Source organism: Podarcis filfolensis (genome assembly GCF_964270895.1).
Source record: "Podarcis filfolensis genome assembly, chromosome: 1".
NCBI classification, from domain to species: domain Eukaryota; kingdom Metazoa; phylum Chordata; class Lepidosauria; order Squamata; family Lacertidae; genus Podarcis; species Podarcis filfolensis.
The window spans coordinates 112,597,128-112,617,476 of NC_139604.1; the positions used below are offsets into that span (position 1 = coordinate 112,597,128).

General features: G+C 44.7%; 1 protein-coding gene across 8 annotated transcripts in view; it reads right to left on the reverse strand.

The window, feature by feature from the left end:
- The window catches only part of FOXN3 (forkhead box N3), a 193,886-nt gene that overhangs the window by 23,121 nt on the left and 150,416 nt on the right, over nt 1-20,349 (reverse strand). For 6 of the 8 annotated variants that reach the window (XR_014548782.1, XM_083616370.1, XM_083616368.1 and 3 more), the window contains exon 5: nt 7,292-7,357. The exons of 1 other annotated variant lie outside the window; for it this stretch is intronic. Coding sequence is in view for 6 of the 7 variants with exons in the window: in XM_083616370.1 (XP_083472496.1) it covers nt 7,292-7,357 (66 nt within the window). In the remaining variant the exon portion in view is untranslated. The remainder of the gene's footprint in view (nt 1-7,291; nt 7,358-20,349) is intronic. One more of the 8 variants, XM_083616372.1, reaches the window with a different exon arrangement.

Consider the following 20,349-nt stretch of genomic DNA (forward strand, 5'->3'; position numbering starts at 1 on the left):
CTTTAAGCCACTATTTCGGATCTTGCATTAAGCAAGTCAACACCAGCACAGCTGGAACCTAGGACACAGAAGCCAGACCTTTGGTCTACCCAGCCCACTACAAATCTACTCCGACTAGCAGCAACTCCCGGCCTCCTGCACAGAGGTAGTAGGCACAGGAGTCTTCCCTTAGTCCTGCTACCGAATATTATTTTAATTGCAGGTCTGGAGATTGAAACTGCGACTTTTTGTGGTACTTCTTATATCTGTGATGGCAACCAGTAGCAGGGGATGTAGTGGGGTGGAGCAGAACCACCCTCCTGACACCAGCAATGTTGCTGCAAACCTGGACTGGGATGGGGCGAGATAAGGGCCATGTGATGGAAGTGTCAGGTGACCACAACCTGATAAGCAGCACTGATGGAGTCAGGAGGGCAGCTCTGCCCTACCTGCACATACCGCTACTAATTGAACAGGGGTGGCATTGTGGTATAAACCACTGAGTCTCTTGGGTTTGCCGATCGGAAGGTTGGTGGTTCAAATCCCCACGACGGAGTGAGCTCCCGTTGCTCTGTCCCAGCTCCTGCCAACCTAGTAGTTCGAAAGCACGTCGAAGTGCAAGTAGATAAATAGGTACCGCTGCGGCGGGAAGGTAAATGGCGTTTCCGTGCGCTCTGGTTTCCGTCAACGGTGTTCCATTGTGCCAGAAGTGGCTTAGTCATGCTGGCCACATGACTTGGAAAGCTGTCTGTGGACAAACGCCGGCTCCCTCAGCCTGAAAGTGAGATGAGCGCCGCAACCCCATAGTTGTCTTTGACTGGACTTAACTGTCCATGGGTCCTTTACCTTTTTTACCTTTTACTAATTGGAATTTGTGCTGCAGGAGATCCTTTTGCCTACTACTGGTTGCTCAGCACACTATAGCTAACTGGGGTAAAGCCATAAGGAGCTGTACATCTGCTGCAGCCCAGGAAAGGATTTTTTTCAATCCACCTTAAGCATGGCAAGGATAATGTGGGATACCAATTTAGGAAAATGAATGAAAGAAACTATCAAATGACTCAGCTGCCTGCCCCAGCCTGTGTTGTCTCAACCTGGGAAATGCCCTTCAAGTTCCTAATGGTCCCTGTTGCCCCATTTGGGGACATAACAGGCTGGCCCCCAGGCTCACTATTACTGCTTCCGCTCTAAACTCTATTTACTTTTATCTGGTCTCTTGCTTCAGCTTTCTTCTGCACACTCGCCTCATTAAATCCCTCCTCAAACCTAATCCTTGGAGAATCATTTTTTATTTTTTATTAGCAACATTGTCAGCAGCCGCTTAAGAACCTCTGTGTCAGCAACATGCCTGCAAATCTGTATCATATGTCTACATTTTATATTTGTTTATGTCTTCCCTTTTCCGTTCTACTCTTCTTTGTGGTACACTATGGGCTGCCAGGTCAGGATTTTTTTTTATTTCTTTAAATGCCTGAAGTTCTTTGAAGCTCTCAGCAATTTGTGCAGGGTACGTTGCAAATCAAAATGAAAATTTGTGTTAAAAATGTTTTTGCCTTTTAGTAGTGCTTTCCATGCCATTTAAGATTTGGCAGATCTCAATGCACGAGCTAGCAGCTCCACATAGTGGATAAAGAACAAGTGGCATGGACAACCTATGCCTATGCAGTTAGCAGTGTTGCTGATTATTAGAACCATCATCCAGAGAGAGACAGGAAGAGATAAGTGTACACCAGCTAAGGATGGATTCATCAATTTGTCAGTACACGTCAATTCCACATGTGTACATTCGTACGGTTCCATCCCCATTTTCACATTACTCTGCATGAAAATGATCTTCAAATATTACTCTCTCTCAATGTACGCAATTCTAAATGCACGTTCTAAAACACATGTTTTGTTTGGGTGCATTTTCAAAGCTTGGAATTGTGCTACTGCAAAATTCAGGGAAGTGAAAACCTGAAGGATAAATTTCTCATTTCCTGTTCCACACATTTGTCTGGCAGGTGCATATCAAACAATTTCCCATCGGAATTCACAGAAAGCAAATTCCTCAAACATCTCTAGCAGGTGTTTTTACACCTCTGAACAGTGGGACCCTCCATTCACCCTTTTAAGTTTTCCTGCTCTCAAAAAGTGGTTTGCCATGTACTATATATGGAAGTTGCTTGGAAGATAAGCCCCACTGCACATGCGTAGTAAGGTTGTGTATGCGTGTTAGAGATTAGGTGGTTCCCTTTAACTTAAACATTTTTTAAAATATAAATAATGGCATTCAACTGAGCCAATAGGATTATAGTAATTCTAAAGTGGGTAATTCTAAAATATAATTAACTAGATATATTTTATCTACAGAATCTAGAGATCTAAAGAATTATTATCTAGTGACAATAATCTATCTAGAGGACTCCAGTCATGTACTTTGGTCATTATCCCTCCAGTCCAGCCCAACCCAACCCAATGGAACCACTGACTTCCCTCATCTATGATGGCAGTTTCATGTGGCTATCACAATGAACCAAAAGAGATGGGTAAGAACACTGAACTTGCCAGGGAAAGTTCAGCCATTTCACCCACTGTTTTACACCTGGAATGTATAAACAACTCTGAAGATAAAAAGAGGTCTGAGGGCTGTTATTCTAGTGCAAATGTTCATGTCGATATTCTGCATGAAACAAGAGTAGCTCTGCTTGCCTCAGTAGGGAAGTCCACCAAGACAAGGGCACTGATGTAGGAGGGGTCCCTTAAAAGATGTCCGTGGTCTTCCACACCTGTTTATCTGTCCTTACTTCCCTGCATAGCCCTGTTTGTGACCCCCGTACCTCCAACCACTTAACTATTGTCAGCCTGCCTCTATAAAGGCCCGAACCAAGTCCTAGCCATTTTCTGAAAAGTGACTCCTTTCTCTCAGAGAAAGCTGAAATAGTCAGCGCAGAAGACCCTAGTGTCCTGGGACCAATAAGATAAAAAATGTCTTTTAACATGAATAAATTGCTCCAGTAACAGAAATCAAGGGTATGAAACACACAGAGGTGGTACCAAGGTAATCCCTTAAAGATACAATGAGAATTAAATGAATACCTCCAGGGGTGCTCCCTCCCTATGCTTAGTGATACCCATTAACCATGTTAGCATAGAGTTCTATAGAAGCTCTCACCTAGCAAACTTGGTGCCCTCCAGATATTGTTGGACTACAGCTCCCATCATCCCCAACAACTGACCATGCTGATTGGGAGTGATGTAGTCTATACCATCTGAATGGCACTGCATTGGGAAAGGCTGGTCTAGTACTACAAAATCTCTCTCTTGCTGATTACATAACTATGTCACACTGCTTCCATCCTTGGCAGTCAAAGTCCTCTATGACCATCCATTCTCTTCTGCTGTTCCCCTCTGCCTTGGAACCACAACTCTACGAGTGGGCAGTTAGGCCAAATCCAGATGTCAAGAAGAATGCCACCTTTCCACCCCCCCCATACCTAGTTTCCCACCGAAAAGCAGATGAGGAAGGAGTGCCAGTCGTGACAATAAGATGACCCTACATAGTGCTTGTGGGGTGGGGGTACAGGCTATGACACCATTTCCATTTCAAAACAGCCCTGCAGAAAATAACTTGCTGACCAGGGATCAATATAATGTTACTCATCTTTCTGCACGTTTTTCTCCAAAACCCTGACTTCACTTCACAGGCCAGTTTTTTTGTTTTTTGTTTTTTTTTTTAGTTCACGGCCTCTCTCTAATCTTATTCTGTCATCCAAACTGTTATGTACTGAAGTTCTCACCCTGGGCCAGCAGGGGGATACTGTAGGTAGTTATGCAAATAAGGGATTGAAAGTGACGTTCAGTGATTGAAGAGTTTTAGAAAATTGTTACAGTTACATTGTCCTGGAGCTCAATATAAACAGGCTGACTGAACCCTTTAGTTCAGTTCTGTTCTGGCCTGTGAATAAACAAGAGCTGTTTGAAGAATCGCTGTGTCGTCCGATATGTTCACCCACAACTTAACACAAACCACCAAATAATCAGCAGCAATCTCTGAAGCAAGCAAGTGCACAGTCGTGATGTGTTCAGCCTGACACTGTATGCTCAATCAAGCACCGGCAAGTGGAAGGGGAGGAACCAAACAGGGCATCTCCAACACCATCCTAAAGCCAGCCAGCCAGCCAGGTAAGGAGACAGGGGGGGCAGGATCCTTATACCGCTCTGCAAAGCACCACATGGCACACTGCTAAAGATAAAAATGAACAACAAGACTTGTTCCTCTACAAAGCCTTAGGAATCACCCAGTGATTTGCAACTATGGTTTGTTTTGCACAATTAAGAAAGCATGCCACATTTTGCGTGTTGCTTGGAGTTTCCAGAAGTGACTCTTCGGTGACAAAACAGGGTGCAAATTCTGAACCACGTCAGATAGTTTAAATGAGAAAAGGCATAGGCTTGCTTTGGAGAGTTAACTACCATTCTGTATCTCCAACTGAGCTTAGAAATCCCATTACAATTATAGCTACGAGGATGGAAAGACAGCCATCTTTTTATCTTAGCACTTTATATCCACTGTGTGCAAAAGATGATGGTCAAATGTGCTGTGGTGTATTCTGTATAGTAATAAAATCAAATAAAATATCAGGTCAGCTCACTCAGTTCTTGCACACTTTTTTATCTGGAAACTATCATACATGGTTGGAAGCACGCGCACACACACGCACACACACGCACACACACACCCTGGAAACACTGATAGAAGAAAAATATAAAAGTTTAGCGGGGAGGAAGGAACAGTGCCAAGAGGGGAAAAGAGCAACATATCCTTTCCCCTTTAACAATACACTTGTTGTGCTCCTATGTTTGCACAGTCTTGAAACAGCTTCTCTGGCTTCCTGTTTCCAAGGACCATTCAAAGTGAAATGGTTGGGACCCAAGACTGTTCATCCCCGTATGAACCTCCCCAGGCATTAAGATCTGCCCCAGAAGCCCTTCTCTTGCTGCCCTGCGAGGAATTTAGCGACCAGAGAAAGGTGGCACAGTCTGTATATGGAATGTGCTCCCCAGAGAGCCCCAGCTGTCTTCTCTGTGCTGCATTAGGTATCTGATTAAGACTGTTTTCTTTTCACGACCTTCAAAAGGCCAAACTAAACACTGTGTTAACTCTGGAAAACTTTTGCGAAGACTGTTTTATTTACATTTTTATCTGACACTTATTACTTTTATTGTTGATGATGATGTTGCTGTGCTTGATTTCACTCCACGATATATCCTAAACTTAGTTTGTGCTTTATGGATACTTACTGTTTGCCTCTTTGGAAATTTGCTTAGAATCTAAAAGCAGGATAAACTAGGTAAAATAGATTTGGGTCCCAAGTACTGCTTGTGGAATTGGGGGTGGGGGTGGGTCTAGTCTCTCTGTCCACACTAGAACATCTCACTTTCCCCAGATGCTGATCCCGAGGGCAAGGAACCCTGAAAAATGGCCTGAATTTGGTTCACAGGACTGTAGCTGGAACGGTGGTGGGGAGGGAGCGAAATTGGCAGAAATCAAGGGCTCCCCTCCCCCTCTTCCGCTAGTGCACCACTGGATCCCAGCCATTCCCCCCCCCCCCGGCTTAGTCAACTGGTAAATGAAGCTCCGTTTGTAGTAGTAAGCTTCAGGAACAGAACCATTGATTCCAAGCTATTATTAACGCTTTCTAGCAAATAAAATAGAAATAAAAAGGTTCAGGGTCAGGCTTGAGGAAGCCCCCTCAGGAGGCTTCCCTAATGTGCCAACATCCCTGCCTCATGCCAGCTGATGACCCCCTGTCCTCCTGTTTATTCTATTTATCTGTGCAGAACAGGTGGGCAGGTGGCTTACTAAAGAGGAGCAGAGACAGTAGTAGTGGCACTCCTCTGATGTGGGTGGCCATTATTGTAATTGCCGCAATGTCACAGAGTCTAGCAATGGCCCCTCAGCAGATGCCATATTGTGATGCCATCCCTGGTTAGGGGACAGATTTAGGAATTATTGACATAGTACATATTAATTTTACAGGCCACCTTTACAGTGGTACCTCGGGTTACAGACGCTTCAGGTTACAGACTCCGCTAACCCAGAAATAGTACCTCGGGTTAAGAACTTTACTTCAGGATGAGAACAGAAATTGCGCGGCAGCAGCGGGAGGCCCCATTAGCTAAAATGGTGCTTCGGGTTAAGAACAGTTTCAGGTTAAGAATGGACCTCCAGAACGAATTAAGTTCTTAACCCGAGGTACCACTGTAGATATTGGAAAAGCAGTTCCAGTAAAAACAGCAGCAACAGCAGGATTGTTGCCCAAGACTCATCAAGGACTTATTCCACGTGATAACAAGGAACTGTCCTCAGTTTATTCTGTTTAGAGAAGAAATATTTATATGCTGTTTTACAGTCCCTTTTCTCCTACAAACAACAATCCTGGCACTCCCTGGCTCATGTGAACCAATGCAATGGGTGAACCTGGTAACCAGGCACATGGCAGGCAGAGAATCCCATAAGAGACATTTATTCTAGCCACCACCATCACAGGAATTTCCACTGGCTCTGTTTTGTAACGATCTGGTTCCCATTTCATTTGTCCGCATGTACCTGGAGCTATTAGGCTTTGGGACTGTTTGCATGTAAAACAAAATATATTGTCTGAACTGGTATCTATTCTTAAAGTTCTGGTGTAGTACGTTTTATAATGTGGATAAGAGCTCTCTGGTGCAGAAATAGGTTTTTCAAAAGAAGAGTGAGTACCTGGACTCGGAAAACTCTGAAGTGGGGAAATCCTGTTCAAGTGCTCCTTTGACAAAGCCACCTTTCTGATCTTTTTTTAAACGGATCTGATTCAGCCATGCAACTTTAACATTCAAATTAAAGAGTGAATATAATTTTAATTCTTCCTTTCTTCAAGTTTCTCAAAGGCACCCCAAAAAGTGGAAACAGAAAGCAGAACATAGTTTTCTAGTGGTGGCCCTAGGTGTGACTGTCTTACCTGTGCTGTAGAAGGAAAATACTTATCAGGCTACTACTGCTTCATTACAACTGACAATTGTATACATCTAATACATGCCACTAGTCATGGGAATCGGAGGTACACAATTGTTGTCGCTCATTAGACATAGACTTTTACGCACAGGAACCACCCCACAAAATTATACTAAGTAGAGAATTTGCAAGGGTCTAACTGAGAAATCTTGTTTCTCAATCAGAATCATTTTTTTTTAATGATTATTTTTAAGCCTGCTAGTCTGTGTGCTTTGTGAAAGAGAAGGTTAGGCTTACATATCTATGGTGCCATAGGCTATAGAAATATCTACTCACAACCTGCTTGTATCTCAGGGGGAGTATTCAAAAGCATCATGGCAGTGGCAGCATCAATGTCAGGATCTGGAAAAATCAACCAATAAATACATTAATTTACAAGTGGACCAATTTCCACTCCCACTAATTTAAAGAATGAACGGAATCTCCACAGTGACGAGTGTTACCAAAAAGTAAGATTAAATTTGCCAATATATATATAACTGGGAAAAGAAAGATCCTCGCATTTATAAAAAGTTTGTGTATTATTTTATTATTATATGTGGTCCCAATGCTACAGAATTGGCCACCATTCTGCATTTTCCTGCTGGGATAGCCATGCCGTTATTGCGTTCTCAGATAACACTAAACCAAAAACTTTGGTTTATTGAACTAGGGTATGCACAAAGGGGATGTACTGTATTTTTTGCTCCACAAGACACACTTTTTTCCTCCTAAAAAGTAAGGGGAAATGTCTGTGCGTCTTATGGATCGAATGTGTGGTTCCTGGAGACGAATTGCCCGAATGCAGGGGTGAAGAGTGGATCGTGCGGCACGGAGGAGGGAAGGCTGCAGAGAGGAGGCTGCTGGGGTTCAGGGGTTCAGGGGAAGAGCCCTCCCATCGGAGCGCTGCTGCGCCACCACCTCCTCCCCAGAGTCAGGCCAGGCTGGGCTGTGCAGTAGAAGTGGCGGTGAAGGCAGCAGCAGCAGCATCGCCTCTGTCAATCAGGTGGACTTCCCACATGCACACACTTCCCAGCCAGCCGCCTGCAGGTGTCTCGGCTGCCTTCGCAGTGGAGAGCAGCTGCTCGGAGAGGAGAAGGAGGATGGATGCGCCAGGGCGAACACCGGCGGGGCTGAGGGTTCCCCGCCGCGGGCAAGAAGGGGGCGCTGGCTACCCTCCAATGTGGCCGGAGCCCCCTGCAGGGCACTTTTGGCAGCCTCTAAGATGTGTCTCTTTAACGCTCCAAAGCGGAGCGCATCAGCACCCGAACACACATCCCCCTATTTACTCCGGAGAAATCCAGCCACTACGTAGGTGCGTCTTACGGTCAGGTGCAAAAAATACGGTACTCTCAACACAGCTCCTTTCCTGCTGCTTTGCTCCTCTCTGCATTTAAGCGGCAGGAAAAAACCAGGATTCAGCACTAAACCATTGTTTCCCATTACATGTGCACCCAGAAACTACAGTTAGCGGATTCCAAGCAAGCCAGGATATTAAGTCAACTAAACCATGGCTTGATATCCCGGCTTGTTTTGAAGTAGCTAATCATAGTCTCAAGTGGAGGCTCTCAACAGGAGGCTATGGCCAAGTGCTGAATCCTGGTTTGTGAAGAGAGGAGCAAAGCGGCAGGAAAGGTCCAATCTGAGGGTTCACACCTAAAGCAGCCCCCCGCGACCCTCTTCCGGCTGGAGAGGTGACGCACGGCTATGGCAGGAGCCTCCATAGCCGCGCATCACCTCTCCAGCCGGGAGAGCGCGTGCGGGGCTAAAGCAGCCCCCCGCGACCCTCTCCCGGCTGGAGAGGTGACGCGCGGCTATGGCAGGAGCCTCCATAGCTGCGCGTCACCTCTCCAGCCGGGAGAGCGCGCGCGGGGCTAAAGCAGCCCCCCGCGACCCTCTCCCGGCTGGAGAGGTGACGCGCGGCAGTGGCAGGAGCCTCCATAGCCGCGCGCCACCTCTCCAGCTGGGAGAGCGCGCGTGGGGCTAAAGAAGCCCGGCTTACTCTCTCCCGGCTGTAGAGGTGACGCGCGGCTATGGCAGGAGCCTCTATAGCCGTGCGTCACCTCTCCAGCCAGGAGAGCGCGTGCAGGGCTAAAGAAGCCATAGCCCCGCGACCCTCTCCCAGCTGGAGAAGTGACGCGTGACTATGGCAGCAGCCTCTCCGCTGTGCCTTTCCGCTGCTCCCTGACCTGCTCTTTGGGGCTGGTGGTGGGCTTCCCCCCGCCAGCCCCAAAGAGCAGGTCGAAAGGAACCTTCCAAGGTAGCCGCCTGAACGCACCTTAAACGGCACCTTGTTTTAGAGAGGGAAAACAAGAGGGGGAAAATTCTCCCACTCTCTGCGCAGCGCCTCCTGCTGCTTCGCTGAAGGGGTGCTGGGCAGAGAGCGGAAGAATTTTTTTCCCTTGTTCTCCCCCCTCTAAAACAAGGTGCGTCCTATTGTCCGGTGCGTCCTATGGTGCGAAAAATACGGTATTTTTTGCATTACATGCAAACACAGGAGGAGTATTGTGGCACCTTCAAAAGATTAAATATGTACCACAAGATTCTTTCTGTGTGTGTATGAATTCCTTTCAGAGTTGTGATGGAGATTTCTGTGAAACTCCTGGTACACTCCAGTCCCCCAAATTCACAGTGTTTGCATGCAGAGGTATTATTATAGGGTTCATCTGACCCCCATTTCCTTATTTCACAGCTCTGACTCATGCAGTCCATTCAGGAACTGAGAAGTCTCTGTGTGCTTTCCACACCTCCACTCAACCCTCCCTTTTGCCTGGAATACTAGTTTACAAGAGTTTCATTGAGCTCTATGGCAATTACTCAGTGTGAAAGCAGCGTTAGAAACTGAGATATGAAAGCTAGGAGCTAAATGGCACCTTAAACCTAGGTTATGGGCGCAACAACGGAATATCTAAGTGCGTTTTTTTAATAACAAGAATACAAAGCTGAAAATGAATGAACTGCAGCTAAGTGTTCATTTTTCACATGGTCTAGTCCTCCCCCTGCCCATCCCCCTAATATTCTTAAGAGGGTCTCTTCTCCAGTCTTCAGAGTAGCTGGAAGTGGGGGAGGCAGAAAAATGTCCTCCTTTCCTTCCGGTGTGGTGTAGTGGTTAAGAGCGCTAGACTCGTAATCTGGGGAACCGGGTTCGGGTCTGCGCTCCTCCACATGCAGCTGCTGGGTGGCCTTGGGCTAGTCACACTTCTTTGAAGTCTCTCAGCCCCACTCACCTCACAGTGTGTTTGTTGTGGGGGAGGAAGGGAAAGGAGATTGTTAGCCGCTTTGAGACTCCTTCGGGTAGTGATAAAGCGGGATATCAAATCCAAACTCCTCTTCTTCATCTTCTTCCACTCTGCAGTTTTAATCTGAAATCTTAGGCACAGTACTGTGTGCCTAGAGCTCAGTAACTGCTTGCGCTAATGAAATTCCCTGTCACAAAATGCACCTAGAACAATGGGAGTTTCGAACACTGTGTGTAAGTGCTATTCCTGAGGGGAAATCCCTACCGATATGTATCAGATCATAAAGCTGTAGCAAGTGTGTGAGCTAAAAGAGCAGACTGGACAGTCTAAGTCTTAGTACGTAGGGTGTACACAAACACAACAATAGGACATCATACATGCCCCACCCCCTGCCCCAGCAAGTAAGAATTAAAATTCTGTGCCTATATAGGGAGCTTGAGAACCATGTATGGGGGGGGGCACAAACCTCACAAAGGCACCACAAAGCCATTTGCATCAGGACCACTGTTACTTTTAATAGAAGGATCATCACTTGTCTGCCGTTATCCCTAATCGGTTTCTGAATCCATCATGCGCAGTTGGTTGACAGATGGCAAGTAAGGGACACAGAGCAAAATATGATCCTTTTATAACTATATTCACTTGCCTCCAAGAGGAGGCCGCGCGGCTGCTGTGGAAATAGGGGTAGCCATGACAACGGTAAACAACCAAGAACGGCCAGTGAATAAGCTGAAAAGAACATCTGCCCCAGCAAAGCGTCCCAGCTGCCCTAGGGCGAAACTTGCTAATCGCCTAGTGATGCTGCGTGACAGGGAAAGCCGCCTATGCCATGTTCAAATAAATGAAGTGTGCAATTGAAGCAGACATAAAAATGCACACCCTTGCCGACTGCTGCCTCTGTGCTTCTAAACTGAATGACTAATGGGATCATTTTTAAGGTGGTGGTGGGGGGGGGGTGCAGGGGAGAAGAGGGAGGTGAAACACTTGTCACTATTTATGCTAAATTACATACCGCAAAAATTCAATTTGCTGCTAATAGCTTCTTGGCATTTTATTTTGGGTATTATGTTGGAAAATTACATTTTAGTGTTAAAAATACATATTTCATATTTGTTATAAATGCAGTTCAATTTCAAGGGTAATAACGTAATGGAGTAGAAAGCCCTGCAATCTGTTAATAAATACAGACTGCACACAACCTAAGAGGTTGTAATGGCCACTCTTCTCTCTCTCTCTCTCTCTCTCTCTCTCTCTCTCTCTCTCTCTCTCTCTCTTTTTTCTCCCACACCCGCCCATCCTCTCACACACAATTTCTTTCACCTTTTATGGACTTATTTATCTGATGTCTATGCCATCCTCCTTTACAGATGAAGGCTTCACTCCCTCTAATAGCAAACTCAGTGACACACACACCCCGGACCCGGTACTGTGCTAACATCAACAGAGCCGAAATATGGTTACTCAGAAACAAGAGGGAAGTAACAGCGTGCGTGGGGAAGCATCAAAGTTTGAGGAACTACCAAAAATCTTTTGCGTTGTTGTTTTTTAAAAGCCACATACAAAGTGGGTGTGGGAACCCCACCCCCCCCAACAGAGATGGAAAAACCAAAGAGGAAGAAAACCAACACAGGGTTGGCTGCGGGACGACTTGCAACCACGCGGTTTCCCCTCTGCTCTGACTGGCGCTGCTTCCTGTTCTGGAAGGAAAGGCAATCTTCTATCACTTCATGCCCAGATGAAAAGGTTTTTCAGCATGCAGACTTCTGTGCCGATTTTCTTCAGCTGTTCTCTCTAGCAACAACAGAGGAGGCCACAAAAAAAATGTGTCCAGGGCTGTGTAGAGAAGAAAACTTGACCGTATGTATAGTGGTCAGGGTAGCTGCAGGATCATTCATAAGCTGCTGTGCACACAGATGAACAGTCTATTGCACCCAACTCAATCACAGGCATAGGGACCCATATGAGGTAATGCATGCAATGGCATGTATTGCTGCACATCTGGTCGTGACCTGTAAACAGCCCTGCCCTATGAGCCTGCTTCTGCAGAACAGGCAGCTCCATAACCACCCAGCAGTGATATGGGGTGGAGTGCTTTATTGGTCTGAAGAAAACAATCAATTTCATAAGCTCATCAGTAGCTAGGAACGGATGCCAACCGCAAATACAGTATTAGGCAAACTTTGGCAGCGACAAAAGTTTTCTTGCATTGTTTACTAACTACAAGGAAAACAAATGTGCTAAATTATGCCAACTGCATGTCAGTGCAGAACACGGTTTACTTTGGAGTACAGGATGATAAAGCGAAAAGCAGGTTAAAAAAAAAGGCATTAGATGGTGTGCGCATACAGGCAGCGTTCGAAAATCCCCAGGCGCGTTTTGCTACTGGTGTGGGTCCAACGGCAACTACTTGGAGATTTCTGCGGTGGGTGGAGATTAAAACCAAACGCATCTTAGAATATAAAATGTCACCTCTCAAGTTATGCAAGCATATTCTTATATGCGGGAGTTCTACCTACATTTTTAAAAAATGCTGAAATGAATGAATCGTGTGGTTCCTGTCCGAATAAAATGTGTCATTTCATGTTGATTTTAAAATTAACCCAATGCCATATTTGTTTGAAAAACAACCCCTCTTTCACATTTCTCCTTTCAAGAGTTAATGCATACATCCTGAAACCGTGGGGGACAGTGGGGTGGGATGGTATGGCAGTTCTTACTTGACCTCCCGAAAGCAGAATCACTTCTGTTTACTGAGAGGGAGAGGGGCAAAGCAACGGGGAGGGAAGTGCGGAGAAATCATAGTGTTAGGAGCTCCAGATTTAACTCTGCTGGTGCATCTGCACCACACTGCCCTTCCTGCTGCCTTGCCACTCTCCCTGAAGGTAAGCAGCATCAACTCTGCTGTCAGGAGGTCAGGTAAGAGCCGCTGCTCCATCATGCCATCCACTACTGTCCTGAAAAAGGAAAGAAAATAAAGGAATGCCTCCATTTCTCTCATGACTATGACATCAACGCGAATTATGAATGCTGACTGTGTTAGGAGAAAACTCAGGCTATTGGATGAGAAGTTCATATGAGAAAGAGGATGTCTTTATACGGGTGATGTGGGCCATATTCACCACAGTCACAGATAATTACCAAAGAATTACCGTACTTTAGACACACACACACACACACACACACACACTGCAAAGGCTCGCATATTCCGCAACAGCAATCTGTGCTTTCATTTCTTAGAAACCAAACCTTAACTCCCCATCAGTTGCAATGGTTTGTCATGGCACATTGGATGGGTCTGCTATTCAAGTACCACAACTCCAGAGCCCCTAAATCAGGGGTGAGGAACCTCTTTCAGCCTGTCAGCTGCATTCCCTCACGGGTAACCTTCTAGGGACCATGTGGCAGTGGTAGGTGGAGTCAGGGGCAAAGTGGGTGGAGCAACATACATGACTTTCACTTTCACACAGCAGACTACATTCCTGCCATGCAAAAACCAGAGGCTTACATCTCTTTCCTCCTTCCAGGCAATCCATTTTACATGCATTCCTTCAAATGCCCCCTAGAGGCATTATCTCATTCTTTAGACCAGGGGTAGGCAACCTAAGGCCCAGGGGCCAGATGCGGCCCAATCACCTTCTCAATCCAGCCTGTGGATGGTCCAGGAATCAGTGTGTTTTTCATGAGTAGAATGTGTCCTTTTATTTAAAAAACATATCTGGGTTATTTGTGGGGCCTGCCTGGTGTTTTTACATGAGTAGAATGTGTGCTTTTATTTAAAAGCTATTTTTGGGGCATAGGAATTCATTCTTTTTATTTCTTTTCAAAATATAGTCCGGCCCACCACATGGTCTGAGGGACAGTAGACCGGCACATGGCTGCAAAAGCTTGCTGACCCCTGCTCTAGACAGGCAAAAGCACTCAAGGAACACATGGAGCAGAAATGAGGATGTTTGATAAATATAAGCCATATAAATGAATTTAGTTGTGCAACACATTTCAATGTGTGTGTGTGTAAACTGAGATGATCTTGAGTTTTGACACACCTTGCCTTTCACAAAGTGACCTAAATCAAAGACAGAATATTACAGACTTAATTAAAAATGCAATTACATTAAATGCAGCATTGCTAATTGATATGAGTGTTATTCCAAATGCAAACCTTTAGTTAAAAAAAAGCAACAGATAAATAATACAAAGGCTCTCTAGGAGCAATATATAAGCACAATCGCTTTCAATTGCCAAGAGGAGATGAAATGTTTTTCTGTGGTCTACACCATGATACCAACTGGCCAGAAATTATGGCAGCTTTTATATGCTTCTCATAATGTTCCAGTACACGACACTGTGCTGCGAGATACCAAACTTGTAGACCATTAATCTTTTCTAGGACAGCAATTCCCAGGTTCAAGTGAGCCATTGTTGGTGTTCTCAGAACAGCTTTCATAAAGTTCGTTGCTGAACAATATGTAACACTGATAACAGAAATCTTTCTCCCAGTTTTTTTTCTTCATTGTGTACAAGAATTGCTGCTGAATTATATTTAGTATGCAATGGTGGCATTTTATTACCGAATTAAAAATATGAAGTCACAAAAGCTACTGCTAATGGAAGAGATTAGCTTTCTTCCTTCGACCTCTCTGCTTTTGCCCCAGTCTAAATCCACATCAACTGACCCCTCAATTATCTGGAATGCCAACTGAGTGAAAACGTTTAATCAGAACATGATCACAGAAGAGCAGATCATCGGTGCTTTAGCGGGCCAATGGTAGATGCAGCAGCAATTGAGGGATAAAACCTTCATAAAGAGGCAGATTGTCTAAAAATGTGGCAGATGTACACCGAACAAAGTGTATAATAAAATGAATATAATCTCTGCTATTCCTGCCCATTTAGCATATAATATGGTTATATCAAGCCTCTTACTCCAACCATGACCAAACAGTGCACCACTTAGTATGTGGATCAGCAGGCTAGTAACGCTTCACTGTTCCAAGGCCCACAAAACCCATCTGCATGTGGAATGAGATCTGCTCATAGTGTAACATGCTAGAGGAGACTGGAGTGGAACACAGAATTGCAGAATTGGAAGGGACCCAAAGGGTCATCTAGGATCTTACTTTTCACATACAGAAGCTGAGACATTCTGAAGATCTTGGTCTGGTGCCACGCTTAACCATGGCTATGACAGCTAACATTGGTTTGCTGCCTTAACTCTACTTAAGATCCCAGATCCATACAGAAACTACGTCGATTGCCAAGCTAAGCCCTGCCTGTAGAAAATGTGAAACCTTCATATCATGCATCATATCAGTTGGTAGCTGGGGAAACTGCCTTAACCACGCTCAGAGATTGGATGGTTACTTGAGGTGCAGGTGCTCAGAAATCCAAAAAAATCCCACTTGCTTTATTGTGTCCCCAATTCAAGGTAGCTACAACTTGAGATGGAGCTCATTCAGGTCCTTGCACTACAACACTGATCTTTTGTCTGCCAATAGTGATGCATGGCCCAAGAGTCCCCCTGAAAGGGAGGTGGTGCCATAATCTGTTGCTGCAACTGGGCACCTGTGCCCCAATGGGCTTTTTCCATGGCTAAGCGGTGGAGGAACCTGCAGAGTGGGGGGTGGAGGAGGCAAAGAATCTGGGCTGCTTGGGTATTGAGTTGAAAACCTGAAAAAAGTTGAGGATGGGACAGAAACCTTGAGGAACTTTCCCGTGCACTTGGACGGAGTGCAATTTTGCTGCACACTGCCCATTCTTTTTGACAGGGCTTGGAAAGGAGGACTACACAGAGGACTGATTGTTATATTTGCCTGATACACAGAGTGAGCTGGAAATAGCAGACATATAAAACCACAGGACACAGTTAAAATCGTGATAAAACATAGCATAATCCGAAAACACCATACCACTCCAAATGTCTTCCAATATGGGAGAATCTTTCAGCGAGTAACCAAGGACTGTGTCAAATGAATCTCCTGAATATGGGCGTTCCACAGCTGTGGTGCAACAACAGAAAAAGCACCAAATTATCCTCCTTAGTGGGTAGGGAAGGTGGAGAAAATATTCCTCACAGTACCTAGAGCAGCCTTTGCCAAACTGCGGCCTTCTAGTCACTTTGGACAACAATTCCCATCAGCCCCTGATTGCATCTGATAGTTGTTGTCCAAAGCTGCTCTAGTAGTAAAAGTCTCCCAACAGTGACCAGACAGAAAGAGGAACATGTATTTTAAAGTCAAGAATAAAAATATATATAATGGCTGGGGAACTAGGCTAAAAATCAGTTCAAATCTCACCTCTGCAATAAATTCACTAGGTGGTCCTAGGTGAAGACACTCTCTCTTTTCAGTCTCCTCTGCATTATGGAGGTAATACCTCCTTCTGGCAACTCCTGCAGCCAAGCTGGTGCCAAATGCTTTGCTCTGCTTTCCTTTGGACCACATCCGCAAGGCTGAGAGGGAGGCCTTGTCATCTGGGCAGCCTAGGACCTCTATACATACTGCTCAGGTCACTTCAAAGTTACAAGTGACCGTTTTCTGCAGCCAGAGCAGGTGATGTGTTTCTCCAGTGGTTTGGCTTCACCCCTGGAGGAGCACGCCATTGTCTGTCGAGACTGATGCCAGCATTGATTGTAACATGAGAAAGCAGGTAAAGTTATTCTATGGAAGTGTTATGGTTATTATATTATTTCAGTCAGATGTAAGAATCCCCTGCACTGTGATTTACGCAGAACCGCTTGCCCAGTATTTGAATATATGGCAACTTCAACAAATGCATATTGAAAACTCATTTTCTCTATCATTTCCCACAGTTTCAAAAAGGCTTGATGTGCTTTAGGTGTATATGGGCAATGTGTAAAGTCTTTTTCCCATACGTAATTATGAGCATCAAATCAGCCAAGGCAACGGAAACTCATCTGCTGCTTTTTTAAAAAAATACTTCTTTCTAAAGGTTTAGCTTCAAAGCAACTAAGTGCCAAAGAATTCATTAACATAAGGCTCATTTTGGAATATTCTTTTTTTTAAAAAAAAGTAGCTCCTACTAGCATTAAGTACAATAAGAAAGGGTAATATACCTATAGAAGATAATCCCATTGGAGGCTTCACTCATTAATTCTGTGAAAGGGCAGACTGACTCCCCCATGCCCACCCCAAAAATATCAATGTGAAGAAACATCAGAAGTTCTTAGAAGAAGTACTAATGGAGATTAAAGCCCATTTCCCACTGGAACACTTCACAATCCTTGTTTTGCATTGCTGCTGAATCCTGGAGACAGAAGCTAAGTGTATTATAAGGACACATATAATATACACATTTCTTTGGAGGATGGAATGTTGAGTGTTCTCTACAGGGACAGCAATGTTGAATGGAGAAGATGCTTTTTAATTATTTCTTTGGAGCAGATGGGGGGGCAGTAATCTTGCATCAACAGTTTGGAATTGCTGTTTCCCCAAAATTTCATCTAGTTGCGCATACTCCATCTCCCAAAATTACCTTATCCAGAAAAAGCGTTTGATGTTCCTCTAAACAAATGCATTATTAATTTAATAAACAAACAGACAAATATCATTATATCAAGTTACAAGAATGGTGATTCAGCTTAACATCAAGAAGAATTTTCTGACAGTAAGTGCTGTTCTAAGCGCTGTTTGACAGTGGAATGGACTCCCTCAGAAGGTGGTGGACTCTCCTTCCTCTGAGGTTTTTAAGCAGCGGTTGGATGGCCGTCTGTCATGGATGCTTTTGTTGAGATTCCTGCACTGCAGGGGGCTGGACTAGATGATGATGATGAAGAAGAAGAGTTTGGATTTGATATCCTGCTTTATCACTACCCGAAGGAGTCTCAAAGCGGCTAACATTCTCCTTTCCCTTCCTTCCCCACAACAAACACTCTGTGAGGCGAGTGGGGCTGAGAGACTTCAGAGAAGTGTGACTGGCCCAAGGTCACCCAGCAGCTGCATGTGGAGGAGCAGAGACGCGAACCCGGTTCCCCAGATTATGAGACTACCACTCTTAACCACTACACCACCCTTGGGGTCCCTTCCAACTCTATGATTCTAAGAAGGGATTTTGACCAATTTACACATGGAAATCCTTCCAGACTTCAGCAATTCAACACATCCTACAGGTTCTATTGGCATATATTGCTTTCCAACTTGCAGGGATTGTATTGGCTTCCAGTTCACTAGGACTGGTAAATTTTTCATAAGGGTTTTTATAAAACCAGATTAGAAAGGCTGCAACAAAAAAGCACTTTTAATTTCAGTGTGGCTTTCCTCTTTTCTTCAGCTGTTCTCCAGAGTGGGTCTTAATTTCCCACTAGGACATCTACAGAATTTAACAGCGCTGGGAAGAAATATCAGTTAATTCCACAGTGAACTGAAGCTGTGAAAGAACCCCCCCCCCAAGATATATATATAAGAGTAGGGAAAACCTAGTAGTTTGGGGGTTGTTGTTTTTAATCACATATCGGGCAAGTTCCACTTGCAGATAGCTGAGGGAAAGCCAGCTGGTTTAAATTGCAGTTTAAATTGCAGAGACAAAATGTTACTGTTGGTTATTAAACTGTTTTTGTTTATTAAATTTGCATACTGCCCTTCAACCAAAGACCACAGGGCAGTTCACAATATAAAAATACAAAATGAGAACACAAAATATATACCGGTAATGAAACAAAAACAAAACAAACCAAAATCAGATCATGGATGAGGGAGGTCTTACTCAACACAGACCTGGCATTTAGGAACAACAACTGAAGACCCAAGGGCTGGCTCCAAGGGCAATTGAAATTCCCCAGGTTGGAGGTGGAGGGGCTGGCATACGGGCACAGTCACTAATTGCCTGCGTCGTGTGCCCCTTACCTGGCCTACCCCATTACTCCACTATCCCTCCTCTTGCCCAGAACCACTGTGATTGGGGTTACCCCCGCTCTCGCCCCCCCCCCCGGAGCATCTTGCACCCCCCAATTCAAAAAACAAAACCCCCAAATTTAAAAACACACAAGTTAAAAAGCCGTTAAAACCATTCAAAACATTTTAAACAATTGGGGAAATAACAACAGATGCAGAACCCAGCGCACCCCAACAAAACCCCCCAAACAATCCCAAACCCAAGAGTCTGTTTAGCCGCCTCAGCTTTTGTAGCTGGAGTCAGTCCGGGCCCCACCCTCTCAGGCCAGGTGAAAAAAGCCAGCAAGGCAGGGAGCAGGTCTTCCAGGCCTAACAGCCAGGACGATTATGTTATTTTATTGAAAATAAAAGCATGTTTGTCTATTAAATCCAATCCAAATATTGCTCAACTATCATTTTGATTAAAAAAAAGTTTCTTAGAGTAAAATGAAGAGAACTGACAATGCATTAACCTTAACACTCTTAAGTCTACCCTTTCTGAATGCTAATCTTCAGCATTCAGGCTCATGAGAAAATGAAATGCACTCTGAAAGGACCTCAGCACAACAGAGGACCTACTAATCTAGTGACCCTTTCAAGGCGAAGCAGTATGGTAACTTTCAAATTACTTAAATTATCTAATGAAAGACGGCGGTTGCCATTCCTGGAAACATTGACTGGCCTGTTTCTTTGTATGTCCAGTAGGGGGTAGGAAAATCTCAGTGTACAATGAAGAGCTCTAAAATATTTACAATCAAGCAACTTTGCTTTGATTGTGCTAATTCAGCCTTTTCTGCTATACAAAAGCAAACCTAACCTGCTATCCGATACTTTGGAACAGCAAAAGCTCTCATCAGATTGTTGGAGCCATGACTCACTGTCTCCTGTGTCCTTTTCAATCCTTCAGAAGCATTTCCTCTAGCCTGGCAAATGTGTTAGAAGTGAGTTTTGCATTGTCTGGGTGAAATATATCACCTGTCACCAAGAGCATCACTCTAGTCTTCCTTAATTAGTAAAACATCCTTGCCACAGTATGTGCAAAAATGAAATGTTTTACTAAAAAAAATAATAATACTGCAAATAGAGAAAGGCTGTGGGGGGCACTGGAAAGATTTTTGGAGACACACAGGCTATCTGGTGTCTGCCCTCGTTCTGCAACCAGCGGTGTGACTGCTGCTTCAAAATGCAACTGGGTGAAGACCGTTTTGCCCTCGTGGCACCTGCTCCCCAG